The 19,925-nt window shown below is 33.2% G+C and overlaps 2 protein-coding genes across 3 annotated transcripts; both read left to right on the top strand.

Moving 5' to 3' along the window:
• Window positions 1-1,099: 1,099 nt before the first annotated feature.
• On the top strand, window positions 1,100-6,593 carry LOC143436434 (olfactory receptor 6C6-like). Its single transcript, XM_076920802.1, has 2 exons — window positions 1,100-1,446; window positions 4,668-6,593. Exon 2 carries the CDS (start codon window positions 4,698-4,700, stop codon window positions 5,637-5,639), a length of 942 nt encoding a protein of 313 aa, XP_076776917.1. The 5' UTR covers window positions 1,100-1,446; window positions 4,668-4,697; the 3' UTR covers window positions 5,640-6,593.
• Window positions 6,594-11,139: 4,546 nt separating this feature from the next.
• LOC143436433 (olfactory receptor 6C6-like) lies at window positions 11,140-18,292 on the top strand. 2 transcript variants are annotated; one of them, XM_076920801.1, is made up of 3 exons: window positions 11,152-11,196; window positions 11,712-11,806; window positions 16,783-18,292. In XM_076920801.1, exon 3 carries the CDS (start codon window positions 16,818-16,820, stop codon window positions 17,775-17,777), a length of 960 nt encoding a protein of 319 aa, XP_076776916.1. In that variant the 5' UTR covers window positions 11,152-11,196; window positions 11,712-11,806; window positions 16,783-16,817; the 3' UTR covers window positions 17,778-18,292. The 2 variants fall into 2 exon arrangements, with proteins under 2 accessions (XP_076776915.1, XP_076776916.1); XM_076920800.1 differs by lacking the exon at window positions 11,712-11,806 and having other exon boundaries at window positions 11,140-11,196.
• The last annotated feature ends 1,633 nt before the right edge of the window (window positions 18,293-19,925 follow it).

Here is a 19,925-nt window from a genome sequence, read left to right as displayed (position 1 = left end):
GGGTCTCTAGTTACAGGGAGTTGTGAGCCCTGCAAAGTGTGTTTTAGGAACACAATTCAGATCCTCTTTAAGAGAAGGACCTATTTGTACATCGTCTTAACTATTATTAGCTACTGAGGCATCCCTTCAACCCCTATGAATACACTTTGAATAGATAAACAACACAAGAAAAGTCCCACTCTCTTGTTGAGAAACAGGAGCTATTAGGAATTGCTTGAATCTCACAGAGAAATTTTGTTTACAATAGCTTATGTTTTACATTTGATTTAGAAAATTCAATTCATCCTAATGCTATAGAATGTTGTTAAAACCTAGGGGATTTTAAAATATAGTTCGTATATTCTCTATGAATATAAGTATAAAATGTATTTTGAGCATATTCTCTATGCAGTCAGTTCCTTCTAAATATCCCTCAAACCAAATGTCTCTCAAACTCATGTCCTCTTATTTTTCATTTTATAATCCTATGAGTACTGTTTATACAATATAAGTTTTTAAAGTATATTTTATAAAATATGTGTACATGACTTTAGAGATAGCTGTATAGTTCTAATTGTTGAAATCAGAATAAAATCCATATACTTATCTCTAAGAGAGAAATAGTACATCCGTACAAAGGATCCAGCTGTATTCAATGTTGAAATCCCTCTATGCACTTGTATGTGGTGTGTTACACAGAATATATTGCTAAACAAATAAACCAGATGAAACAGGATGTTTATAGAATAACACACTTAGATTAGAATGAGTTGGGTTACAATGAATTATCTTTTCCTATTTTAAATTATCATTTTTATAGTCACTTGAAATATTCTTTATAGTCACTTGAAATATTCTATATTTTTCTGATTTTTAAACCAGAACTGCATAACTATAATTTCAAAAGATGGACATGTGATATAAATAAAACAGCATTCTGTGGCTATCTAGAATCATAGCTTTAAAAGAAAAAGTTTGTGCACACATTTTTATTTCTATAGAAAATAATTCTGTATCTAAATTTGGCAATCCCTGAGGAAATAAATGATGGTCTTGGTTTGCAGTTACCCTGAGAATTCATTGTCCTTAGGTGGTTTACAATAAGACACAGAAGCACAGATCCTCCACCACATCAGAGGCAGTGAATGTTTATAGTGTGCTGTGTGTCACACTTAGCCAGATTTACAATAGACAAGTGGGTTGTATATAATAAGTGCTGGAAATGATAATTTCATGTACCTTCCTAACAAGCAATGAATTAGTCAAAACTGTTATCTCTAAGATAACATGAAATATAACAATGCATTTTAGATTAAAATGAGGTGAATAGAGATGATCCATTCATATTCGTTATTTACCAGGATGCTGGCTGAAAGATGGAGGTGCACATTTACCAGGAATCTACACATACAGCTAAGAAAAACTGTTAATCCAGTGAAAGGCAAACATTTACGTTTTTATTGAGAGGTAAGTGTTAACTATTACAAGTAAGATGTAGTAATGATGCAACAGTAAATAATATTTTTATTTTATATAACATAGTATCCAATAAAACTAATTGCAATTATTTAGTTATTATAAGTAATTTTCAGGCCCCTAAAGAACAAAATCAGGTTAATTTCAGAAAAGTAGATAGAAGTGGAGTTCATCATATAAAACAATAAGTCAGATTCCAAAGAAAATAAGTAACATGAAAAGAAATGAATATTGTGGGAGAGTAGGGAGGAGTCACATAGTTATTGTGAAGATATGTATAACCTAAGCATGCACTTCAACCACATATATGTCTGTTTCTCTATGACTGTAATCACATTATCTCTTAGTGTGTTTTGTATGATATCCCTCTCAGTATATATTGTGAGGATGTATGTTATATATAATTGCTTAAGCAGAACAAAGCACTGTTTTCAAATGAGGAAATTCCATACTAAGTATATCATTAATCATATTGTTATATTAGAAATTAATAAATGTGAGGATGCTGAATATTTTTATCAAGCCTAAGCTGGTTTGCCACATAAAGTTTCTTTATCTAAGGCTGCTTCATCTGCCTAGAGTGCTCTGACTCAACTCTTCAATTATTAAGGCATCCAAATGCTCAGATACCTTCCTCTGTAAATTCCTGTAGATGACAGAGACAAGGACATTTCTTTTCTTTTCTTTTCTTTTCTTTTCTTTTCTTTCTTTTCTTCTCTTTTCTTTTTCTAAAGATTTATTTATTTATTATATATGAGTACACTGAAGCTGTCTTCAGACACACCAGAAGAGGGCATCAGACCTCATTACAGATGGTTGTGAGCCACCATGTGGTTGCTGGAATTTGAACTCAGGACCTCTGGAAGTGCAGTCAGTTCTCTTAACCACTGAACCATCTCTCCAGCTTGGACATTTATTTTCAATTATCCTTTCTTTTTATATGTTTATTTAATATTTGTAGTATTTTCAAATGAATAATTTATGCTTCACAGGATGCAAATTATTCTATTTATCATCCTCAATGCAAAACACATTATATACTTAAAAAAAAACATTTTCTAGTTAACATTTTTAAGTCATTTTATTATGATGATTTAAAAAGTACCTACTAGGAAACTTTCCCTAGAGACATCACTGATTCTTCATAGTAGAAATGTTTTACAAACTGAATTAAAATTAAAATTTGAGTAGAATCATCCATAAAATTGTATATAAAATAGAGTAATTTTAAAACTAGGATTTTTGAAAATAACCTTTCTACATTTGTCCCCTGAAGAAAATTTAACTCAGAATAGTTTTTTTATTGGATATTTTATTTATTTACATCTCAGGTGTCTTTCCCTTTCCCCATTTTCCCTCCCTATTAACCCTATCCAAACCTCCCTCCTGCTTATTTAACCTTAGGAATATAAAGTTGGTGAAATGGTGATGTGTGTGTGTGTGTGTGTGTGTGTGTGTGTGTGTGCTTGTGTGTGTGTATATATATATATATATATATATATATATATATATATTTCTCAGTAAACAAAAAATTTTGGGTATGTTTCAATATTCTAATGATAGTATAAATACTATATAAAAATGTGTGTTCATTTCATTCCTACCATGTGTTGTGCTTAAAAGCTGCTATGGGCTTTTTATGCATTTTTTCTTTCCGATCATGCTTTCTTGGGATATGCTGTTGCCTTTCTACACTAGGAAGTAAGCAGAATGTCCATTAGTAACATAGCCATGCTGTTTTAAAAGGGTCATTCATATTGTACACTTACATTAAGAAATTATCTTCCATAATATTACTTTTCTTGACCTAGTTCACATTAATTTAAAAAGTAACATTTTAGGCTTTTCTAACACTCTACCATTCTCTTTATTCCTGATTTTCTTCACAAGTGTTAAGATAGATAATATGTCTCTATTTCTACAACAATTTCCTTTATATTTCACACCAATATGCTACATTTACTTTTAAACCACAAAAAATGTGAAAATGGGGCTGAGTTGTTCTTCAAACTTTCATCAAACTTTTCCAAATAAAATTATATTGAAAAAAAATGGTATCTGTCTATTCACCAGAGATGAATAATTTGAAATCCTCATAGGAAAAACACTTGATCTTACCTATGTTTGTCAAGTATCTGAGAATAGTGTCATTAGCCATAAAACAAAATCACTAAACATGAGTTAGTTTAAGCCTCATTTGACTGAATGAAATAAACTCAATATACCAATTCAGTAGATGTGTTTATTAAAGACATGTATATATTGTTATTCATGTGTCATTTTTATTCTCCTTAACAATTTAAAAGTTTAATTGGGAATGTATATGCCATCTTAATCCCTTTATACTATACAGAACATAACTCAGAAGCTTTGAGAATATTCTAATTATTTACACTCACATTTTACTTTTGACATGTAAGACTGTAAACATGGTATAATATATTAGAAAATAATATGGAATTAAATGTTCTAGAAATATAAGACATTTGTCTCATGTAACTCTGTATAAAAGATGAATAAACTTTGAATATGTACTTGAACCACTATTTTCAATTTTTAGGTTATTATGTTTTTTCATAAAGATCTATTCTTCCAGTCTCACACACATCTTGAAATAGTGGACAGTCATGGAAAAACATAGTAAAGAAAGAGTTTTTATAGCAGCAAGTTTAACTGATAACTCAGTTTAAAGCTTTTGTTTAGCTATGTTAGAATACATTTTACAATATTAAGTTTATTTTAGTTTTTTGAAGTTTAACCTTCTTAGAATTTTCTTAAATGTGTACATTTACATCATTAGTTTCATGGTCATTGAGAATCCAAAAATCCCCTACAAACATTTTATCATCCTTATGACACTTCATTTTGAAATTTTGAAATTAAATATCAAAATTTTGAAATTCTGAAATATCACACACCTGGACAATCCACTGGGATAAAGTGTGGAAAAGATGGGCACAGATGAGGAGCTATATTTCAAATGACTGAGATACCTTCTGTAAATTAGTACAGGCAAAGATAGATGCTGAAAAGACAGAGGGCTTGCACACGGGAAAAAGTCTAAAATGATATTTTAAAATATTTGTTTACTCTTTAAACTTATAAAAGTAGAATTTTCTAGGATGAAAAATGAACAACTTTTAATTTAGGTTTTGACTTTGTGCTTGTGATGCTGTTGCTGATAATGTTGTTATTGTTGTTTTCTTTCATAGACTTGATAGAACAAGAAAGAAAAAAAAAGCATGAAAAACCAGTCAATAGAGATTGTGTTCATTTTGCTTGGACTGACAGATGACCCTCAGCTACAAATTTTGATTTTCCTGTTTATGTTTTTCAATTACATCTTGAGCCTGATGGGGAACTTAGTAATTATCTTCCTCACTCTGCTGGATCTCCGCCTCAAGACTCCAATGTACTTCTTTCTGCGGAATTTTTCCTTCTTGGAAATTGCATTCACAACTGCCTGCATTCCACGATTCTTGATGAGCATTCTCACTGGAGACAAAACAATTACCTACAATGCTTGTGTAGCTCAATTGTTCTTCCTTTTTCTATTACTTATCACAGAGTTCTACCTCCTGGCTGCCATGTCCTATGACCGCTATGTAGCCATCTGTAGACCACTGCACTACCCCATCATCATGAATAACAAAGTGTGCCACCTACTAGTTATCAGCTGCTGGGTGACTGGGTTTTTATCCATATTCCCCCCTTTGATGTTAGGACTCAAACTGGAATTCTGTGCTTCCAAAACTGTAGATCACTTCCTGTGTGACACTTCTCCTGTCCTGCAGCTGTCTTGCACAGATACACGTTTCATAGAGTGGATGGCTTTTGTCTTAGCTATAATGACACTAATCATCACCTTGATTTTAGTGATTCTCTCCTACACACTCATCATCAAAACCATCCTAAAGTTTCCTTCAGCTCAACAACGAAGAAAGGCCTTTTCCACCTGCTCTTCACACATGGTTGTAGTCTCCATTACTTATGGGAGTTGTATCTTCATGTACATGAAAACATCAGCCAAGGAGAGGGTGGCTTTAAATAAAGGTGTAGCTGTACTCAACACCTCTGTGGCCCCTTTGCTAAACCCTTTCATTTACACCTTAAGGAACCAGCAGGTAAAGGACACTTTCAAGCAGGTGCTTCACAGATTGTGTTATTCTCAAACAGTGAAATAAGAATTCAACAAAGGATAGAGAGAATGTATAGAGAACATATCCAGAGGTTAGGCACAGCCCCAGTTGATGGGGCCATCCATCCATCTCAAAAATATTAATCCAGAATTCCTCCTATCAAAAAGAAATACAGGAACAAAGAGTGGAGCAGAGAATGAAGGAAAGGCCATCCAGAATCTGCCCCACCTAGGGATCCATCCCATATGCAGACACCAACCCAGATGTTGTTGTTGATGCCAAGAATTGCTTGCTGACAGGAGGCTGGTAAAGCTGTCCTCTGAAAGGTTCTGGCAGAGCCTAACCAATGCAGAGGCAGATGCATGCAACTCAATAGAAAGAACAACAATATCAACCAACCAGAACCCCCCCTGCCCCCCAGAAAAGCTCCCAGAGACTACACCACCAACCAAAAAGTAAACATGGATGGACCCATGGCTCCAGCTGTATATGTAGCAGAGGATTACCTTATCTGGCAACAGTGGGAGGAGAGCCCCTTAGTCCTGTGGAGGCTTGATGACCTTAGGGGAATGCTAGAGTGCTGAGGCAGGAGTGGTTGGGGCATGGGGGAAGAGACAGGGAGCTTAAGTGGGAAGGGGGTAACATTTGAAATGTAAATAAATAAAATAACCATGAAAACAGAATAAAAAACAAAAAGTGGGGAAAAGACAGGCATAAATAGCATGCTGTTCGGACATGACTACAAAAAAAATGAAAATTAATGTAATGTATATCTCTGATGGCCCATGTCATTTCTCTCCTTTTCTACTTAAATCACACTGAGTGCTCAAATTGCTCTGTGTTTATCTTTCAGAATTGAACTTTTGAATCACTAGGAGCAAAGAGCTTCTTCAGTCCATAATATATAATTCTATCTTTGCTTAGAAATCTCTCTTCTCATGATAGGTTTATTTACTAAATGTATTGTGTAAGTAAATGCTACAAGAAGTTCTGAATTAATTCTTTGTCATTGTTAATTGCTAGGTATTTTATTTGCAGTTTAATATTTTGCATTGCTAAAAATAGAGACATGCACAGAGCATAAAATTAATCTATAATGTGGGGCAGTGGGCTGTGAGAAGCAGCTGGGTGCTTGGTTGAGCATAAGCCTGGAAACCGCCCCCCACACCCTTATTAGATGGAGTTTGGCTCTGCTCCCAGGCCCTGTTTCTTTTCATTTAGCTTCAACCCTCCACAGCCCCTTCCACAGAGAGGTCTATGGCCATCAGTCAGAGTAACAGGCCTCAGGCCCTAGAGAGATTTACAAACTAATGAGATACTTGAAGTCCAGAGGATGGAGCCAATTAAACATTCTTTCTCCCACCCCACCACACCCCCGCCACTTCCCCGCCCCTCTCCCACCCTATTTAAGTCAGGTTTGCCCTGAGTTTCACAGACGTGTACATCCAGATTCAACCATCATCTGTCATGCCAATAAAGCTATTTTGGAAACCCAAGGACTTTCTCCTGTCATTGGGGACCACCGCCATGGCTAAGTGTATGTGGGACCCGCCTGCCTCGGGATTCCCCTCAGGACTCTCACTGTCCTACATAACGTAATCAATGTTGTCATGGAAAATAATTAGGGAATCAGAGCAAATTTGAAGAGAAAATTGGTCTTCTAGAAGGAAGCATGCTCAGGATGAACCTTGTGACACGGTGAATGAAGGAAATAAAGATTGAAGAGCCCTTTGGTGAGAAGCATGAAGCATACAATGGACTGAGATGTTTATTTTGTAGAGTTATAATGAACAATTAGTTGACATAATTAGGTTTTTTTAGAGGAAAAAATAACCTGACTTCATTCTTGGATGCTACTTTTTCTTCATGGTCCTGAATACAAGAAATGTTACCGGTTATGAAAAAATCAACACGTAGCTTGTTTATATCTTAGTTAGCATAGATTTCTACTTGTAAATTGATATTTTAACAAGTCTTCTTGAGTCATTTTTGACAAAACTAATGATATATCTCTTATATACTATCAAATACAATCAGTTTAATCTAAATTCATTGAAAAATTTGCATCATGGAACAACATAAAATGTGGTATTGTTTTGTTTATTTCTTCACCTACTTTTTCTAGGTATAAATAAAACTATGAAAAACACAACTTCTGGGACACATGATTTTTATCAGTTTTTAAAATCACCTCATAAAGCCATCCATAGCCTTCATTATGATATTCTCATACACACATGTAACTATTCTCTTTTTCTAAAATTCTTCCTACTTCTCTCCAACTCCATCCCACTTTCCTTCCTTCTCATAAGCAGTCTTCCTTCTACTTTCAAGGCTCATGTTCTTTAAAACCCTTTCCTGTTTAGCTCCTTTAAGGTCTCTTCTTACCACTGACTCCTTTAACACCATGAATGTCATATTAGCTCCTCACCCTGGATTCAAAGAACAAGTCTACTCTCCACCTTCCAATACTAAATTATATAAAAACATACCATCTGAAAAGTCTGCAATAGAAGCAGAAGCCTTAAGAGAAGTAGATGCTAGGAAATAGCTTGCCAGCACCTCTTTAAGAGGAAGGTCATAAATGACACTGCTGTGTTAGCATGCAGTTAAATGCATCAGTGAAAATTCCAGTACTCCTATCATTGGTTATGTCTGTGTTGAGAAAGGGTCAAAAATGTTGACTTTATTTTCATTTTCAGAGTTTGCTTCTATTACATAGGAATATTTGAAATTCAAGCCATTATGAATACTCAAATTCAGAAAATGCAATTGAAATAATCCAAACCTCTCTGAAGCTCTGATTTAGTGGTTTAGTTACAGGACACAGTCTATAGTTGGAATAGAAATAATCAATAGGAAAGTATAACGGATTTGTAAAATACATTATATAAAAGACATAAGAAACATAAATGCAGAGACTCACTCATTCACACATTCAGAAATCTCATAAACCCCTAAACTGGGAGCTCTAATATATATAAAATGGAACTGTGGGAAAAAACATATATATATATATATATATATATATATATATATATATGTGTGTGTGTGTGTGTGTGTGTGTGTGTATATATACATATATATGTACATATACATGTATATATACATATATGTATATATATGATTTTATATATATATATGGTTTTTCCCATATATATATACATATGTGTATATATGTATATATATGTATATATATGTATATGTACATATATATGTATATATATGATTATATATATATATATATATATATATATATATATATGGAAAAAGAGAGAAAGAAATAAAAACAAACCCCTAACACAACATTATGGGACAGAGAACCTCCAAAAATACAAAATTCATTTTCTGTCAGCCATCTACTGCTGAGCATGGGGCCTACCCTTAAAAATAGTAAGTTTTCCAAGTGAGCCTCTCTTGGAGAAAACTAAGACTTCATTTGTGAATTTGTGAATATCAGCTGGAGACAGCTTCATGGTTAGGGATAGGGACTTTTATACCCTTCTCTTTTCAGCTCTAAGACCCCATCTGGTGTAGAGCCATGCAAACCCTGTGCATGCCCCATCACTGCCTGTGAGTTCATGTGTGTTGCTCCTGCTATATTTAGAAGACATTGTTTTCTTAGTGTCCTGCATCCCCTCTGGCTCTTACACTCTTTCTACCTCTCCCAGAGGGCTTATTGAGCCCTGACAAAAGAGATTTGATGGAGACAACCCCTTTTGGGGATGAATGTTCTGAGATCTCTCACTCTGCATAATCTCTGGGTGTGGGTCTCTGTATTCATTTTTATATGCTGCAGGAATAAGCTTCTCTGTTTATGGCTGAGCAAGGCACTATTCAGACAAAGCAGTATCCTACCAAAAGGGAATATACTTTTACCAGCTAAAAATCCAATAGAAGGCCAATATCCTAATACCCAAAATAAATATATAAAGAACTAAAAAAAAAAAAAAAAAAAAAAAAAAAAAAAAAAAAAAAAAAAAAAAAAAAACTGGTTGTCAAAATAAAAATAAACAAATAAATCAATTAAAAGAAAATGGTGTAGAGTTTCTGTAGTCTCTGTGAGCCTTGCTCAGTTGATTCAGTTTACCATGTTCTCTTGGTGTCCTCCATCTCCTCAGAATCCTACCAACATTCCTCTTCTTTTTCCTCAGGGTTCCCTCAGCTCTGAGGGAAAAGAACCAATCCAGACCTCCAGTTTAGAGTCTCTCTGCAAAACAAGTGGCTGTGAGTCTCTGCAACCATTCCTATTTATTGGCTGCCAGAGGAAGCCTCTCTGATGAAAACTGGACAAGGAAAGCAGAATATCATTTGGAATAATTTCCTTGATTTTTTTTTTATGTTTGGTTCCACCATATGTTTCTGGGCTATCCAGTCCCCAAGAGGCCTGCATAGGTCTGCACCAGGTCCTCTGCATATATGTTTTAGCTGTTAGCTTAATATTTTTGTGGGACACCTAACAGTGGGAGCAGGTGTGTCTCTGGCTTTTTTGCCTGCTCTTGGGATTCTTTTCATTCTATTAGATTGCCTTGTTCATTCTTAATATGAGGGCTTTTTGCCTTGTTTTATTGTGTCTTGTTTTGTTGTGTTTGGTTGTTGTCTTTGGCAGGCCTGCTCTTATCTTAAAAGAAATGGAGACGGAGTGGATCTGGGGGAAAGGGGAGATGGAGAGGAGCCTGGAGGTGTGGAAAAGGGGAACCTGTGGTCTGGGATGTATTGCATGAGAGAAGAATCTATTTTTAATAAATAAGTAAACAAACAAACAATATTAAAAAGAAACAAACGGTGTACAGATATAAATAGAGGATTCTCTAAAGTGGAAACTCAAATGGATGAGAAACACAGAAATTTTCAAACCACAACTACTTGGAGATTTTACCTTACACCCATCAGAATACCCAAGATCAATAAAACAAATGACAACTATGCTGGTGAGGATATAGAGTAAGGGAAATACTCCTCCATTGATTGTGGGCGTGAAAATTTATACAGCTACTATGGAAATCAGTGTAGAGATGCCTCAGAAAGCTAAAAATAAATGTATCTCAAGACAATCTTGAGCATATACCCAAAGGACACTTCATCCTATAGACACTTACTTAATCATAATCACTATTGCCATAAACCGAAATAAACTTCCATGCTTACCAACAGAATAAATTTGATAAAAATGTACTACATTTATACAATGGAATATTACTCAGTTTATTTAGGGTAAGGGTCATCTGGAAGTCAGCATTCCCTATTTGACACACACACATTATATAATGTGTGTGTATATGCATACATATAAAATATATGTATTATATAATAATGTGTTATATAATGTATAGTGTATGTAATATGCATAGAATTTTATATTGTAATATATATGTGTATATATATACACACATATATAATCAGATATATCAATGAGTATAAAGTAATTTCTATGTGTTGGACCATAGTCTCAGGACATTAGGGATTGCATCAGGTTGTACTGGGAAATATTCCCAAGCCACAACATATTACTTAGTCCCTAGCTGACCATGCCACTTAACCATCAGAAACATTATGCCCAGGTAATGCAAGTAACTCACCCCGACAAACCACAAAAACAGTTGTAAGTTTCTTATCTGTGGGTATGGGAGAAATATTTAGAGTGTAGTTAGAGATTATGCTGACTTAGTAAAGTGGCAATTGTAGGTTTTGCTCCAAAAATCATGATCTCATGGGCCTGGGATAACTAACTATGTTTCCAGTGCCAGGCATGATTGTAGTTTATGGACATTCTGAGTTTGGGTTACCTCATTTAGTAAAATATATTTCAGTTTTATTTATTTCCATGAAAATTTCATACTTTTATTTTCTTTGTGCATGAATAAAATTTCATTTTGTATACATTTCACATTGTCATTAGCTGTTTATTAGTCAATTAACAATTGGGATGATTTCTAGATATTACAAATAGATCAACAGTGAATATTGATTTGCATGTATCTCTGTGATAGCCTTTTGGTATACACCAAAGCGTGCTATATATGGTTCATGTTATAGTTCTATATTTAGCTCTTTGAGAAACCACAGCACTAAAATACTATGGGTTTTTTGTGTTAACTTAATATGCTTTATTAATAGTTTCAGGAGGTATGTACCTGGCCAGCAATCCCTGCATCCTTGCTATTTATTATCTGTTGTTATTTATTTTCTTGATAATAGCCACTATAACTGAGGTAAGTTAGAATATCAAAGTTTTCTCATTTTGAATTTCTCTGTTGGTCAAAGATGTTGATCACCTTTTAACATGTTAATAGATTTATATTTCTGATCTTTGAATTCTCTTAAATTCATAAACAAATTTATGGGTTATTTAGTTTCTTAAGTTTTACATTTTTAGCTCTTTGATATGACTTAGATATTGCAGTTCAGTAGAATGTGTCACTGCCAAAGATTGTGTGTCATTCTGTGGACTGTCTCTTAATTCTGCCTGTTTCTTTACTGTACAGAAGCTTTTTAATTCCATAATGTTCTTTCTGTCACTTTGGGGCCTTATTGCCTAAGTAACTAGAGTCCTATAAAGAAAGTTCTTTCCTATGCCTGTGTCTTATAATGTTCTCTATACGTTTTTTCTCTTGTTCTGACTCAAGAATCATTGAATCATTAACCCACTGAGATAACTTTATCTATTTTATCCTTGGTCTATCAGGATATTTTCATAACAGTGAAAAATAAAATCTTACATACAAAAAAGTAATGTAGGTAAGAATCTAGGGAAAAAGAAACCCTGATACATTACTGGTATGAATGATAATTAGTATATTCCTGTGGAAATCAGAAATCAGTATAGAAGTATCTCAAAATGACTATAAATAATAATCATGTTTACCAGATAAACCACCGCAAAGTATGTATCCAAGGACATCAAGAACTATACAAGGAATGACAGAATACTTGGATACTATTGAGAGTATAGTGGACAGCACTTATGTGACTGTCAACAAACAAATACATTGAGAAAACATAAATATGTATGTATATGTGCCTATATGTGTGTATGTATGTATATAGATATATTTGCACATATATATATACACATATACATAAAGGAGTACTTTAGAGTAAAAATCAAATAATAGAAGAACAAACTTGTGTCACCTCAGAAAAATAAACTGGAGTTGAGCATATAAAAACATTAAGACAGACTTTAAGGACACATCAAATATTTTTTGTCAAATGTGGAAAACAGGAAAAATTATATAAAAATAAAGAGAAGTGAGTCTACAAGCCAAGAATAAACAGGGTATTTGTAGGATGTAGCTCAAATTTGATTGGCCTAAAACAGGTTATCTTTACCCATCTCATATTATCAATTTTCATATTCACTGGAAAAAACCTTTATATATTCTGCTCCAAACAAACCATGTACCCATAATTTCAAAAGATGGATTTGTGATAATCAAATATCAATCTCTAACGAATTCTCTACAAGCATAGATTTCAAGAGAAAAGGTTTGTGCATACGTTTTTATTTCTATAGAAAGTACTTTGTATCTAAATTTGGCAATCCCTTAGGAAATAAATGATGGTCTTAGTTTGCAGTTACCCTAAGAATTTGTTTTTCTTAGATACTTTCCTATAGGATGCAGAAGCACAGATCCGCTACCACATCAGAGGCAGTATATTTTCATATTTTGCTGTGTCTCACACTTAGCCAGGTTTACAATACTTCAAACAAGTGAATTATATGCAGTAAGTGCTAGAAATGGCAATTTCATTTACCTTCCAACAAAGCAATAAATTAGTCAAAAATGTTATCTCTAAGACAACATGAAAGACAATCATGTATTTTAGGTTAAAATGAGGTGAGTAGAGATGGTCCATTCATACTCATTCACCAGAATCAACATACACAATTGAGAAAGGCTTTTAAACTAATAAATGGTAAGTGCTTTGATATATTTTATATTGACTTATAGAGAAATAATGGCAAGTGATTATAAGTAAGATACAAATGCTTTTTAACATTATAGAATATTTTAATTCTTATGTGTTATTCTTAATATTCAATAAAACTCAATACAATTGTATTTCTTGGCCCGTGAGTCATATAATCTCATAATGTGATTTGTGTTTTTATCCTTTACAGTATACTGTGAAAATGTATGATATATATAATTGTTGAACTGGAACAAGTCAGTGGTTTCAAATGAGAAAATTCTAAAGTATTATATAATTAGACATTTATATCAATGTTGTCAATTGCACAGATTTTATAAATGAAACCATTATATATTGTATTGTTTTACAAGTATCTATTTATGTTGAAGAACCTTTGAGTCCATGACATTGTCCTTTACAATGTTTTATTGTTATATCATAGTTGAATAAATACCAATGCTGAGTAATTTTCAAACCAAATTTGGTTTGGTATATTAGGTTTCTTTATCTCAGGCTGCTTCAGCTGACCCGAGTGTCCTGTCTCAAGTCTTCAAGTCTTTTAGAAACCATTTATCAAATACTCATAAAACTCCTTCTATAAATTCCTGTAAACGATAAGAGGGAAGACATTTGTCTCTGAATAATTTTTGATTCTTTATATTTTTATTTTATATTTGTACTGTTTTCTAAAGAACAAGATATTCTTCACAGGTTGCAAATAACTTTATTTTATAATCAGATAAGAATTCATGATCTCAGACATTTTCCTCTTTAAGTGACTTAAATTCTTTCATTACAAAAAAATGACAGGGTAGTTTTTTTTCCTAGAGAGAGCCCTAAAATTTTATAAAAGAAATGTCCTGTAAAGTAAATTCTAGTTAAAATGTTCAAAATCTTACATAAAAGCTTTCAAAAACAGAGCCCTTTTTAGAAAATAATTTATAAGACAGAATAATTTTAAAACTAAGTCTTCTGAAATCAGAATTTCCTAGTTAGATATTTTATGTAAACCAGAATATATTTTTGCTTTGATCTTACTTGGTAATATAAGATAAATAGATGGATAGATAGATAGATAGATAGATAGATAGATAGATAGATATATAGTCTGTGTACTAATGAGTGTTTTTATAGGCAAAAGATTATTGCTGTGTGAATATTCTATTAGTACAATGTATACTATCAAAATTTTGCTTTGTCTTTATTCCTATCACATACTGTGTGCTAAAAGTTGCTAGATTCTTTATTTGTGATTTTTTCTTCTGATCATGCTCACTTGAAAAACACATCCATGCCGTTGTATGTACACTAGAAAATAAGCGTTGTCCATATCATATACTTAGGTTCATAAATGATCTTTCATAGTTTAATCTTTTTCCTTGAATTCCTTCACACAAAAAGGAAAAATAAGCATTTTATGCTTTCATGATCATTTGTCTTTCTCTTTGTGCTTTCTTTAATATGATATAAAAATATGTTTCCCCATTTCTATAATAATTTGCTATACATCTAATACTAGTAGATACTATTTATTTTAAAACCATGGGACTATGAAAAAAAATGTTATGTCACTTTCAATGGGAGCATCACCAAATTTTTCCTAATGAAACTGTTTTGGAAAGGAAGTAATATCTGCAATGTCACCAAAAATGAACCAGTTGGAAATCTTATAAAAAATACAATTGAATTGATCCATTTGTTACATGAAAATATTAGGAAGACAATATTATTAGTCATAAAAATTAACTACAAATCAGTAAGTTTCAGCTTTGTTAGAATGATTAAAATTGACCCAATAAACAAATTCTAGATACTGACAGGGACAAAGATACATATTAAATTCCAAATACATGCTATTATTTGTGTATCATTTGATTCTACGTTACAAATTAAATAGGAGGAAATTACATGCTATCTTAATTCCTATGCATTTGGCAAAAATATGTGAATTTTAAAACTTTAAGTATATTATTATAATTATTCACTTGAAAATTATATTTCTAGAACCATAAATTATGTTTTAATACTTAATCAAGATAGTTTAAAAATATAAATTATTGGGAGGTTTGTTTGTTTGATTGGTTGGTTGGTAGATTTTTGTTTGTTTTGGTTGGTTTGTTTTTCATCCCACTTGTGGTTTCTCCTACCTCCACTTTTCACAGTCCCTCCCTGCTACCTCTCCTTTCCCCACCCCTGTTCCCTTCTCCTCCATTTCTCTCCAGAAAAGGGCAGGCTTCCCATGGATATTAACCAGCCATGCCATATCAAGATACAGTAAGAGTAGGCTCCTCCTTTCCTATTAAGGTTGGACAAGGCAACCCAATAGGAGGGAAATGTTGCAAAGGCAGGCAACAGAGACAACCTATGCTCTCACTATTATAATTTCCACAGAGACTAAGCTACATAACTGTAACATATGTGCAGAGGGCCTATGTTAATCCCATGCAGGCCCCCTGTTGGTGGTCTTTCTCTGAGAGCCTCTATGAGCCCAGATTGACTCTGTAGGTAGAAATATGAAGTATTTTGTATAACAGTCTTTCTAAAAGATGTATGAGCCTTGTATATCTACTTGAAATATTAGATTTATATTTATAGGTAAAATGCTAGTCATTACTTTTTTTTATAAATAGCTTTCTCCACTCTCACTAGTCATGACCCTGAAGACATGACTGGGAAATCATATTGAAACAAAACAAGACAAAATTCTCAAACAAAACAGAGCTTATGTTAGCAGGTTGAACTGCTGATTCAGTTTGAAACTTGTATGCTTTTCATGTGTTCCAATTATTTTCCAAGCATTTAACTCAGATCATCATCATACTGATCTTCAATAATCTCATTTTACATTGCCATTTATTTAAATTCTTTTTTGTTTTATTTTCTTAGAAATTTTTTGTGTATTCTTAAATTAACTTTTATGACTACTGGGAATATATGGAGTTATCTAATATGCTCCCCCCCCAAATTTTAAATATCAAACAATTGACTAGTCTATTAAGATAAATTATAGAAAAGATAGGCAAAGGTTAATATTAATGAAACTGAAAACTTATATTCCAAATGATGAACATTCCATCTGTAAATATATACTCAAATTTTAACAAGAATGGAAATAATTGTTCTTTAAAACTTACTAATGATATAGAGGACAAGATTGTGGGTAAACTCCAAAATAATTTTTAAAAATATATTGACATTGATTCAACTTCTTAGTAAGAAATTTTCTATGATGAAAAGGGAACAATTTTTAACATATATACTTTTTCTAAAGTTTATTTTTTATAGACATGTTAGAATAAAGAAGGAATGAAGAACCAGTCAGTAGAGATTGTGTTCATTTTACTGGGATTGACAAATGACCCTCAGCTACAAATTCTGATTTTTCTGTTTATGTTTTTCAATTACATCTTGAGTCTGATGGGGAACTTAGTAATTATCTTCCTCACTCTGCTGGATCTCCGCCTCAAGACTCCAATGTACTTCTTTCTGCGGAATTTCTCCTTTTTGGAAATGGCATTCACATCTTCTTGCATTCCACGATTTTTGATGAGCATTCTCACTGGAGACAAAACAATTTCCTATGGAGCTTGTTTAACTCAATTATTCTTCTTCTTTCTATTACTAATCACAGAGTTTTACCTCTTGGCTGCCATGTCCTATGACCGCTATGTAGCTATCTGCAGACCACTGCACTACCCCATAATCATGAACAGCAAAGTGTGCCACCTACTGGTCCTCAGTTCCTGGGTAACTGGGTTTTTATCAATTTTTCCCCCTTTGATGTTGGGACTCAAACTGGATTTCTGTGCTTCCAAACTGATAGACCACTTCCTGTGTGACACTTCTCCTGTCCTGCAGCTGTCTTGCACAGACACACGTTTCATAGAATGGATGGCTTTTGTCTTAGCTATAATGACACTTATCATCACCTTGATTTTAGTGATTCTCTCCTACACACTCATCATCAAAACAATCCTAAAATTCCCTTCAGCTCAACAGCGGAAAAAGGCCTTTTCCACCTGCTCCTCACACATGGTTGTTGTCTCAATTACTTATGGGAGTTGTATCTTCATGTATATAAAAACATCAGCCAAGGAGAGGGTGGCTTTAAATAAAGGTGTCTCTGTTCTCAACACTTCTGTGGCTCCTTTGCTAAACCCTTTCATTTACACCCTAAGGAACCAGCAGGTGAAGGATGCTTTCAAGCAGGTGCTTCACAGATTGTGTTATTCTCACAACAGTGAATTAAGATTTAGGCTTAAATAGCATGCTGTTAGGACATGACTGAAAAAAATAAAAATTAATGTCATATATATCTATGATGGCTTATGCTATTTCTCTCCTTTACTGCTTAGATCATAATGAGTATCCTAATTGTCCTATGTTTATCTCTCAGAATTAATCTTCTGAATCACTAGGAGCAAAATGCTTTTTCAGTTCATAATGTGTAATTCTATCTTTGCTCAGAAATTTCTCCTCTTGTCATAGGTTTATTTACTAAATGTACTGTACATGTAAATGCTGTTAGGCAATCTGAATTAGATCTATGTCCATAATTAATTGCTAAGCACTTTATTTGCAGTTTAATACTATGCATTGTTAAAAATAGAGACAAGCAGGGAGCATGAAATGAATCTATAATGTGATGAACTTTGTCATAGAAAATCCCTAGGAAATCTGAGTTGATCTGAACATTAAATTATTCTTGTAGAAGGAAGCATCCACATGATGAAGCTTGTGATATGAATAAAGAAAATAAATATTGAAGAGCACTGTGATAAGATGTGTGAAGCATGCAAAGGAATAAGGTGTTTCTCCTCTACATTTATAATCATTTAGAATTAGTTGTCATCATAATTAGATCATTTGTTCAGTAGTATCAATGCAAAAATAACACAGCTTGGTTGTCAGAGAAAACTAAAGATATTTATTCTAGAGCCAAACTTTAGTGGTTACGGCCTAGCAACAGATTTATGTTACTTATAGTTCCATATTTCTATTGGAAACAGTCTTATGAAGTTTTTTTTTTCTTTTAGTAACAAATCACGGTAAGCCATAAATCAAGTTATTTCTTAAATAAACTGAGGAAAGCATCTGGAGGGTGGATTACAGATAGGTGGAGAATCTTTCCTATAGGCTTCAGATGTTACCAGATGATAGGCTCAGCTTTGTGATTATAGAAGCAACTGATCTATTAATAGATTCCAAAGCATTTTTCTACTGTTCTTGAATTGTTTAATTTCTCTTATCCTTTCATTGAAAATAGATATTTTCACATATATACATGTGGATTAGTTTCCCTCTGCTCCCCTTAGTTCCTACCTATCTCCCCCCTATTCTGATCTGCCCTGATTCTGTCTCTCAATAGAAAACAAACAGGCTTCCAAGGGATGATAATAAAATATAGTAAGATAAAACAAAAACTAACCCATTGGAATATGACAAAACAAACAGAAGAAAAAGAGCCCAAGGAAAGATATAAGAAACTGATACAGATGCAGAGACCTACTTGTTCAAACACACAGGAATCCCATATAAACATTAAACTGGAAGCCTTATATAAGTCAATTTTTTTTCTATTAGTCACAAGATTTCTGACACAGAAGTTGGCAAGGAATGCTGTTGTTCATGGAGCTAAGCTAGCACAGGTAAGGGAGTTAGCATCTATATCCTCAGTATTCCAGTCTCCTTGTGGCACTGAGTTTCTAACCAGTCTATTGTCCATTAGCCACATAGCTTCTTTCCAGAAATTCTTATTGACAGTAAAAATAATTTGACTCTATGCTTTGATGCTAAATACTGTTTATTTCTTCATAAAAGAAATGAAAATAATTTGTGAAACATAGTAAACACATAAATCTTTTATACCACTGATTGAAGTTTTATTTATAAATTGAAATTTTCTAAGCAATTCAGCTTCAGTTGCTTTTCATCAAATTAATGATGTATCATACAAAATAGTGCACAATTATATTAATATAAATACATTAGACAAATATTAATGCAAACAGAACTACAAGAATCACAATAGCAACTATTCTCCTTAATCTTTTTCTCCTATTATAATTTTAAATTACATAAGCAAAAGTAATAGCTTTTATTATGGCATATTTATAATACATATGTGTAACTATAGTATTTCCTAATTAATCTCAACACTGCTCACCCATGCCTTTCCCCAGTCTCTCTCATCTTCATAAATAGTCAGTCCCCTCTCTTAATTAGAGTTTCTTTTGCTTTGAAAGAAACACCATAAAGCAAGTTGGGGGTTATGTATTTCTGTTTTACTTCCACAGCACTGTCCTCACTGAAAGAAGCCAAGACGGGAACTCAAACAAGACAGGGTTCTGGAGACATGAGTTGATGCAGAAGCCATGGAAGAGTTCTGCTTACTGGTCTCACATGGCTTGCTCA

This window comes from Arvicanthis niloticus, chromosome 22 (genome assembly GCF_011762505.2).
Source record: "Arvicanthis niloticus isolate mArvNil1 chromosome 22, mArvNil1.pat.X, whole genome shotgun sequence".
NCBI classification, from domain to species: domain Eukaryota; kingdom Metazoa; phylum Chordata; class Mammalia; order Rodentia; family Muridae; genus Arvicanthis; species Arvicanthis niloticus.
This window is presented reverse-complemented; position numbering and strand designations above follow the sequence as displayed.

Excerpts from the sequence above, each read along its gene's own strand:
- LOC143436433 (XM_076920800.1), top strand. The coding sequence starts at position 16,818 with ATGAAGAACCAGTCAGTAGAGATTGTGTTCATTTTACTGGGATTGACA.
- LOC143436434 (XM_076920802.1), top strand. The coding sequence starts at position 4,698 with ATGAAAAACCAGTCAATAGAGATTGTGTTCATTTTGCTTGGACTGACA.